Source organism: Mandrillus leucophaeus, unplaced genomic scaffold, assembly GCF_000951045.1.
Source record: "Mandrillus leucophaeus isolate KB7577 unplaced genomic scaffold, Mleu.le_1.0 Scaffold729, whole genome shotgun sequence".
Taxonomy (NCBI): Eukaryota; Metazoa; Chordata; class Mammalia; order Primates; family Cercopithecidae; genus Mandrillus; species Mandrillus leucophaeus.
Window position 1 is genome coordinate 327,696 of NW_012107908.1, and position 9,922 is coordinate 337,617.

Here is a 9,922-nt window from a genome sequence, read left to right on the forward strand (position 1 = left end):
TTTTTTTTTTTTTTTTTTTTTTTTTTGAGACAGTCTCTAGCTCTGTCGCCCAGGCTGGAGTGCAGTGGGGCAATCTCGGCTTACTGCAAGATCCGCCTCTCAGGTTCACGCCATTCTCCTGCCTCAGCCTCCCGAGTAGCTGAAACTACAGGCACCAGCCACCAGGCCTGGCTAATTTTTTGTACTTTTAGTAGAGACAGGGTTTCACCGTGTTAGCCAGGCTGGTCTGGATCTCCTGACCTCGCGATCCGCCTGTCTCAGCCTCCCAAAGTGCTGGGGTTATAGGCATGAGCCACCGCGCCCGGGCGCCTCTGAACCAATTCAGAAAGGCAGTTGCTCTGCTCTTCCAGCAACAGATTCTCGTGGAAGTAACTGAATCCAGTAACAACTTTCTGATTAATTCCTATTTTCTTCTGAAGGCAATCTCAGCATGCTTAATATGTATTTTTAAGACTATACATAAAGACGACATTCCTATATTCAAAGTAAAGCAATTAAAAAAGAATAGAAGGAGGGGAGAGTGAGAAAATAAACCACTGACACCAGAGCTTTAATCATCACACTTTTATTAAGGAAACTTCCCCATAATAAGTGAAGAGGTAGTTCATAGTATGTCTAACATACAACAGATTTAGAACAGCTATTCATGAGCTGAAATAAAATCTTCTGGGTTGTGTAGGACAGTATTTTAGAAGCAGTGACAATAGTCACCTTCCATTTATAGATCTGCTAATAAAGAAACTTAAACAAATTAAAACCATATCTGATTTACCTCAGAGCCACTTCAGTTTGGAGTTTATCTTTAGTATTAAATAATAAATAAATAACTGACACAGTAATTTTTTTTTAAAACCAAACTATGGTAGAGAGTCATCTCCTTTTTAGTTCTCCTGGGGATCCATAAAATACAAATGCTGAATGATAAAGGTTTTAAAAATCTTCCTCCTCTACAGAAGTATGACTAGTTTTGAAAGTCATCTTCCTCTATAAAATGTACTGGATATCAGTAACTTGACTTCTTTGCAATATAATCTAACAAACATGTATAAGCAAAGAAGGAGGAAAGTCAAGTTCCACAAAAATTAGAAAAATGTCTCACAGAAACAGAACACCTCTCCAGCCAAAAATGGAGGAGACTGTAAATCACTTCAGTGGTTTGCATTTTCAAAAGGTGAGAACTAAATGTTTTACTGATACAAAAGCACAAAGTTGCTGATTTTAACTGATGGAATACAGCAAGGCAGCTTGCTTTATTATTTCTAGTATAAAAGCAAATTGAGACTTTGTTTCACTAAGACCATATGAGACTATAAGCTCCATGAGGGCAGGGACTCTATCAATCTTACCTTCATTATCCTCAGTATCTAGCATAGTGTCTGGCAACAGTAGGTGCTTAACTAATGTTCCTTGAACAACTGAATGAACCCAGAAATAGTCTCCAACCAAAGAGACCAATCTTATTTGAACCCGTGCCTTTTAGTCTTCAAACCAGTAACAAAAACAGGACATGAATGTGAGCAAAGGAAGCACTCCAACTTGAAATTTTCCTGTGAAGAAATGATGTTGACAGAAAATACCAAAAAATGCTGTTTGGTTGACAGGGTAGAGTCTCACTATTGCATAGAATTGGTACTCTTTGGCTGGATCATGTAAAAATCACAATGCTAGGAAGCATCATTAGACCATATAATGAGTGATGTTAGGCATAAGGGACCTATTAGCTTTATCACTCAACTGTATTATCATTTTAAATATCTGAACAAAAGACAAAAATCATACTTCACATCTGACACACATGATGATAATTTACATGTGATAACAATGATACATGTAAACGTATCAAATATAACAGTTTAAGATCCCCTCTGACTATACAAGCCTAATTTTTCAAATCTGCATGCACTCTCATAGCTCAAAAACAAAAACAGAAAATCCTGATGGAAACTAATAAACAGTTTTCCACACAAAATCAATTTCGCATTTAGATCTTCTCACATTATTCTTGCTTTTTCCCTCCCTAAACAACACCTAGCAAATCACTCACTTGGATGGGAACAATATAATACTCATCTAACTAAAAAATAATTAATATAAATCCCTCTGTGATATTTTGTTGGCAAAATTCAGGTTGTCTCAGCCAACAGGGAGACACAAAGGGGAAACACAAACTAGAAGCTTTTTGCTAATGCATTATTCTTCATGTACTAAATCTTTTAAAGCCAAGGGATAGTGAGAAGAAGGAAGAAGATGCTAGCTCACATTTAGTTATACCTTGGCCAATATTGGCCAGGCCACCTCTTCAGGCTTTGGATACCCCAACTTAAAATGAAAGAGGTGGAGTAAATGACCTTTTAAGATTCTCTAAGGACTCTACTAACACTATTACCTAAATCTAACTCATGGGTGAGAAACAAATAAGACTCAAAATTTTAGGTCTGAAGTACAACATGTGTTTTAGGAAAAAGAGTTGTTTTTCCTTTTTGAAAATTAACTTTGTATTCGCAATCAATCAAAGGCAGCAAGGTGGGACAGTGTACCTTTAAGAGGAATATCTGTATACAGAAATTTGATTGCCCTTTCTGTGTCCAACCTAACTTTTATCATCCATTTTAGAAATTAAGGTACACGAGGAAATGAAAATTCAGAGACTTTTATGGTGCACAGGACAAAACTCTGATGGCCAAATTAATTCACCTTTCTGATGGCTCAACTCTGAAACAAAATTCAGAGACTCCCAAATAGACTCTTTTTGGAGAGCCCATTATACTTTAGCACATTTTTAGCGTGCCTGGAGCAGTCCTGATCTCAAAAGCATCAACAAATTACACATTAATTATAAGCAGATGGGCTGGGCACGGAGGCTCACGCCTGTAATCCCAGCACTTTGGGAGGCTGAGGCGGGCATATCACGAGGTCAGGAGATCGAGACCATCCTGGCTAACATGGTGAAACCCCGACTCTACTAAAAATACAAAAAATTAGCCAGGCGTGGCAGCATGCGCCTGTAGTCCCAGCTACTCAGAGACTGAGGCAGGAGAATGGCATGAACCCGGGAGGTGGAGCTTGCAGTGAGCCGAGACCACACCACTGCATTCCAGCCTGGGCGACAGAGTGAGACTGTCTCAAAAAAAAAAAAAACAAAACATATATATATATATATATAAAAAGCATATGGCCACTTATGGGACATGCTACCAGAGAGAAACCTCCCATGTAAGTGCTGTTGTATAAGTGTACTTCTATCCCTGTTGATTATGCTCCTCATGGTCATCCCTAACTATCTGCCTGCAGGTGTTCCTCAAGAGAGGGTACTCTAGTATATTTGAACAATTCAATGAGATGAAATTGGGCTATGATACTGTTAAAAAGAGTACATAACAAACCAGCATACTTCTTTATAGCCAGCTCCAAGACAAGTACAAATGGCAGGCAGCAGATTCATTTATCAGACATGGAGGAATAATCAATAGGCAACCAGAAGTTCTACCACATTTTCAGGTCAATAGCAATATCGCCTTATATCTCAGCCTATTTTCTACCAAAGAAAGATTATTCACTTCTCTTAGCATAGCATCTATTAGTGGAGAGTAGGTGATGTTATTAACTTGTTGGTACCTTTGGAATGTGCCTAGTGAAAAGCCTAAAACAGTGTCAGTCTAAGACATAAGTCAATGTTAGGTAGACAAAAGGAATTATTCCTTGGGAAAGGAAAACAGACTTTACAAGATAAATAACTCAAAACAGAAAATGGGAGAGGGCAAAAGTAAGGCAAATCCACTCCAAGTGGTACGTTGCCTGGTCTATTAGTGCTTTGACTCACTCCCTACCACCTACACAGAGGCTTTGGAGAAGTCAAACTAGCAAAATCACTCCTAAAAAGACCGAGACTATTGTCACATTCTCAGTCAGCTCGAGTTGTGAGCATGAAGCCCCTACTCAATTCACACAAGTACTATCATTTCTTAAGTTCAGGACAGCTTGGGCCAGTTTACCTGCATCCAGGACCTGTGTTGCATCGGGTTGTGGCTGACACCCTTTAGAGTCTGTGACTGTTGTACATGCAAAAGAATCAAAATCCACTGTGAGGTCTTGTACATTTCTCTCATTGGCATTATCAAAGCTGTTTTTGCCATGCAGCTGTTTAAGGTGTTTCCTCAAAACTGGTTTATGTGCAAAAACCATATCACAATAGTTACACTTATGGGGCTTATCTCCACTGTGAAGGTTAAGATGATCCTGTAAGGAACACTTCTGAGAAAAGGTTTTCCCACAGATTTTACACTGGAAAGGTTTAATTCCGGCATGCACACGCATGTGTCGATGAAGGTTGCCTTTCTGAGTAAAAGTCTTGCCGCAGAGTAGACACATAAAGAGTTTGTGCATTTTTAAATGGTTGGCGTAGTTCTCCAGGTGACGAAACACCCTGGTACACTTTGGGCATTGGTGATGCCACTGTAGGCCTTTGTCTACACCTCGAATATTAGGGCCAAAGACATCTTTTGAGGCCATGATGATGTTATCACTGCCTGTATAAGAAAGGGCATAATTGTGGAGATGGTTTTGTTCTATTTCACTTACTCTGTTTTCCACAGTTGAATTTATCAGGGAGTGCTGGGGCTCTGATGAATGTAAAGCAGTGGGTTCAGAAGAAATAAACTGGTTCTGATCTTTTTTACTTCTAACCTCTGATACATCCCCAATAGATTCTACCTTAACAATCTGAATATCACTGTCCTCCATATCCATACTGTCTTCAGATGGATGAATACAAGGTGAGTCCTGCTTTGGGGAGCCTCTGGCATCTCCCTGCTGTTCTTTTGACTGGGGAGAAGCACTCTGTGGTTCACATCCCTCTTTACTATCCATTGGTTGTTTTGGCTTTATAAACTTCCACAGGGCCTGTGTGCACCGTTCTACAATGTGGCTCATCTGAAGAAAACTTGCAGCAGTCAAGTAATTTACCAGTTCCATCTCAGGGAATTCCAGCACACCACTATAACAGGATAAGAGCAATTGTCTCCCCACTTCGGAACTCTGTAATATGGAGATTTTCACCTCTCTGGAATCATTCAGTAAAAATTGGTCTCTTAAGAAGGGGGAACCTGCAGCAAACACAATTTTATGTCCCTGTACCTCAATATCATCTATGAGAACTGTAACATCACAAAATTTATTCTCTTCTCTTAATTTGTTCATTTTTTGTAACATTGAATCTCCATAATTTTCAAACTTGAAGTGAAGGAGATCTGATCTTTCAGACATTTTGGCAGACCTAAAGAACAGAAATGTAAAAAGGTTGAATTTAAGGAAATTCAAACAATTAAGAAAGCTGGATCTACCTTCCAAAAACAAATCTGTGTTGTCATATCTGTTTTGTATGTATCCAAATGAAATCTTCCTTGAAAGGAGAAGCCACTATAACAGGTTTCAAAGGCTTTTAAAAATTACTCCTTACCAACATCAAGTGCCAATTGCACCTAAAGAGTGGACTTGTATTTGTGTAAATAGCTTGGCATTCATTCAACTTTTAAAGATACTTAATACAAGAATAGTGCTTGGGCTAGTCCAAAAGTATCTTTTAACTTCTCAAATGAGAATTCTATCAGGTTTCTAAAGTAAACTAAAACATAACCCACACAAGTAAAGATGAAATAACTATCTTATTTTGTATAAAACGGTGAACCTGCTTCTTCTAAGACAAGAGAAATTGCCTTCTCACTTCAGAACTCTAATATGGAGATTTTCACCTCTCTGGAATAATTCAGTAAAATCTGGTCTCTGAAGAAGAGGGAACCTACAGCAAACACGGGTTCCTTTGCTCTTTTTCTTTGCTCTGTATTTTAAACAACTGCACTGACACTGCTTGCCCAATTCCTGGTCAAACCTTTTTCTGTTTAAATTGATAGGAACTTATCCATACAAGTATTTCTGCAATAAAATGAAAGTCACAGACCTAATGGGACAATGTTTAGGCAAAGACAAAGTTCTTTATCCTGTCCATTCTGGAAAAATCTAAAGTCTGTTTTAAGGAACATTTCTTGATATAGAAAATAAAACACTTGATGCAGAAAAACCAGATGAGCTATATGGTGGGAATCTGAGTAGCAGTAACATAGATCAAATCAATCCCTATTAGATTCTGTTCTTTAAACTTTATCCCTATTTATCAATCATTACTCATTATGTGGACTACTAGAACTGATTCATAAATGTTGCCTTGGCTTCCTTCTTATGTTCCCTCTAATACAGTTTTCACACCACCACATCTTTCAAAAACAGAGATCTGATTATACCCCACCCCTGCCTAAACTCCTTCAGTGACTTCCCATTATCTCCTGGATGAAGACTAACCTCTTGAATACAAACTGATTAACCAAACCCAATCATAATTAAGGTAAACACTGGAAAAACCCATTCAACAATGGAGAAGGTATCTTTCTCCAAACTGTCTGCATACTGATTCCTTTATATAGCAATTCCTTTGGAGAAAGTCTCCATATTCTGATTCCATACTCTCATAAATGATTTTCTCATAACCTGGCTTCCCATTTGTCTCTCTCAAGGGAAAAGATAAATTTGCCATGCCAACACGCTAATTCCAGTCCACCAGTCACTATAAACTAATGACATAATGAAGTGACATTCTCTTTATACACACACACACACACACACACACACACACACACACCAGTCTTCTATGAGATTGGTAGATATGTTAGGTCTGTCTTTGAGATATAGCTCTATAATCTCAGTGCATCAAGAAATTCACTGAATTTTACGTATTAATCAACCACCTTAGTTCAGAGTCAGATGAGACAACCAGCTTCTCCTGGCCACATCTGGACCCCAAAGTTCAATCTTTATAATCTTAACTTCTGTAACAATGAATATCAGCTCCTGATGGCAGAGTCTAGGTTTTATTCTTATTCCTTAGTGCCTGATACATAACATCACTCTCTTGGCTCCAGACCTAATGATACTTGTTTCCTTAGTTTAAAACACTACTTTCTAGGCCAGGCATGGTGGCTCACGCCTGTAATCCCAGCACTTCTGGTGGCCAAGGCAGGTGGATCACCTGAGGTCGGGAGTTCGAGACCAGCCTGACCAACCTGGAGAAACCCCGTCTCTACTAAAAATACAAAATTAGCTGGGCGTAGTGGCACATGCCTGTAATCCCAGCTATTTGGGAATTTGAGGCAGGAGAATCACTTGAACCCGGGAGGCAGAGGTTGCAGCGACCCAAATTGTACCATTGCACTCCAGCCTGGGCAACAAGAGCAAAACTCCATTTAAAAACAAAACAAAAAAACCAAGCTGGGCTTGGTGGCTCATACCTGTTATCCCAGTACTTTGGGAGGCTAAGGTGGGTGGATCACGAGGCCAGGAGTTCGAGACTAGCCTGGCCAACACACTGAAACCCTGTCTGTACGAAAAATACAAAAATTACCCAGGTGTGGTGGCACGTGTCTGTAGTTCCAGCTTCTCAGGAGGCTAAGGCTGGAGAATCACTTGAACCTGGGAGGCAGAGGTTGCAGTGAGCCGAGATTGCGCCATTGCACTCCAGCGTGGGAGACAGAGTGAGGCTCTGTCTAAACCAAACCAAACCAAACCAAACAAACAAACAAAAACACCACTTTCTAAACAATTCTGACTCCTTTATTTTCTCTGAGAGGCCCTTCCCCGACCATTTAATACAGTACAATTGTCTCTACTGGGCCCATTGCATACTTCTATTGTAATAGTCAACACACTTTATCAAATACTTATTCCTTCCCATCCAAACTCCAAGTTTCATGGTATTAAGGGAAAGCATCTCCATCTAATGCTGGGAACTTGCATCTTCTAAGACAAAATATTCTTTCCTTTTGCTTTGAATTATATTATACTTATTGCAGCTACATTGCTTGTCCCATTACTGGCCAAACCCTCTTCTGTTCAAATCAGTGTCTATTCCTATCACCTAATATTGCACTAAACACACAGCAAGTGCTCAGTTTGCATTAGTTGAATCTCTCAGATTAGTTTGACAGTGGTAAGGAAGAACTGTTGTTGGGAAAACCAGCTTAGTGTCTGCAGAAGCATTACAGGTCTGAGGCCATGATGGCCTAGAAAGAAAGAAAAATGGGAAGAAGAAGAAAGGAAAAATAACAAAAGATATTTCAAAGCACTTGGTAACTGACCGGATATAGAGAATGAATAAAAGGAATGTGTAAAGATTCTAAACTTAGGAGTTCATTTGAATGAGAATGGCATTGAAAGTGAGGTGACAGTGACTCACGCCTGTAACCCCAGCACTTTGGGAGGCCAAGGTGGGCAGATCACGACGTCAGGAGATCGAGACCATCCTGGCTAACACAGTGAAACCCCATCTCTATTAAAAATACAAAAAATTACCCAGGCATGGTGGCAGGCGCCTGTAGTTTCAGCTACTCGGGAGGCTGAGGCAGGATAATTGTTTGAACCTGGGAGGTGGTGGTTGCAGTGAGCCAAGATTGTGCCACTGCACTCCAGCCTAGGTGACAGAGCAAGACTCCGTCTCAAAAAAAAAAAGAAAAAAAAAAAAGAGGTGAAATTTAGGAGGGGAACTGGTGTGGCACCAGTATAATAATAAGTATATTAATAAAAATATAAACAAAGCATAAGTTTTCCCCTTGTATGACATTTTGAATGTACCGATAATAATCACAATAAATACAAAAACTGCACTGAGAGAGGAGCGATGTAGACAAGCAAATGAAACATCAGAGAAAAGAAACTCAGTATTAACTATGAAGGGAAAATCTAGAAGATATACAAGGAAAATGTCAGTAACTTAAAGCAGCAAAAGTATTATCATTGGTCCCTTTTAGCAACTGCAGAAGCTTAAAATATTCATTTTGGATTTGGAGTGGTGAATGTTCCAATTTGTAACCAGAGTTGTAAAAATGACTGTTTCAAGCAGCCAAACAAAAGTGGCATTCTATTTTAGCATTTAGCTGGTTTTGAAGGTGCCTATGAAACCCTCAGATCAGTATTTTCCTCCTCACACCCCAAAATAAGCATTCATTGCTTCTACCTATATTATGACAGTACTCACAATGCTTTAGACAGGTATCCTCAGAGACAATTGTTCCTTGCTCTAAAGATGAGCAGCTGTCATGTGTCATATGACAGTGTTTTGTTCAACAATGAACTGCATATACAATGATGGTCCCATAGACTGTAATACCATATTTTTACTGTACCTTTTCTATATTTAGATACACAAACACTTACTATTGTGTTACAGTTGCCTACAGTATTCAGTATAGTAACATGTGGTACAGGTTTATAACCAAGGGGCAACAGGCTGTATCATACAACCTAGGTGTGTAGTAGGCTATACCATCTAGGTTTGCATTAAGTATACTCCATGATGTTCACCAAATGATGAAATCACCTAACGACGCATTTCTCAAAACACATCACATTAAGTGATGCATGACTATGCTTACTATCCATCAGTTCTCAAGAAAATTATCAAGAAGAGCAGCCAACTGGATAGTTCAGGGAAGTGTTTGCTTTGATCTGTCTGCTGTAGTCTAAGAATGTGAGCAAAATTTATTGTTTTTTTAAAGGACATTTTCCCTAGGATGTGTCAGCCCACTCTATTGTCTCTCTTTGATAAATTATTTCCAGGCCTCACATCTTATCCCTTAATTGTTTCCTTTCACTACTTTCTCTTTCCAATAGACTGTTAGTTATTTGAGGGTAAGGACCAATGGTTTGTTATACTTTATACAGCTCATTTAACAAAAAACAGAATAATAATGAGTTCTTAATGTTCCCCCATGAAATTATTACTAGTCTATGATACAGATGCTCTTCATTACCATGATATCTTCTTTTGAGTGACTAGGGAGAGCTTTCTTTCTAGGGTTTGTTTCCAAAATAGTTTTGGCAA

At 39.0% G+C, this 9,922-nt stretch overlaps 1 protein-coding gene across 4 annotated transcripts in view; it reads right to left on the bottom strand.

The window, feature by feature from the left end:
• Positions 1 to 3,286: 3,286 nt before the first annotated feature.
• ZBTB26 (zinc finger and BTB domain containing 26) overlaps positions 3,287 to 9,922 on the bottom strand; it is a 13,740-nt gene continuing 7,104 nt past the window's right edge. For 3 of the 4 annotated variants that reach the window (XM_011965491.1, XM_011965492.1, XM_011965493.1), the window contains exon 2: positions 3,357 to 5,272. In XM_011965491.1, the coding sequence (XP_011820881.1) occupies positions 3,937 to 5,262 (1,326 nt within the window). In that variant the 5' untranslated portion in view covers positions 5,263 to 5,272 and the 3' untranslated portion in view covers positions 3,357 to 3,936. Of the gene's footprint in view, positions 5,273 to 7,447; positions 7,590 to 9,922 lie in introns of all 4 variants that reach the window. The other variant, XM_011965494.1, reaches the window with a different exon arrangement.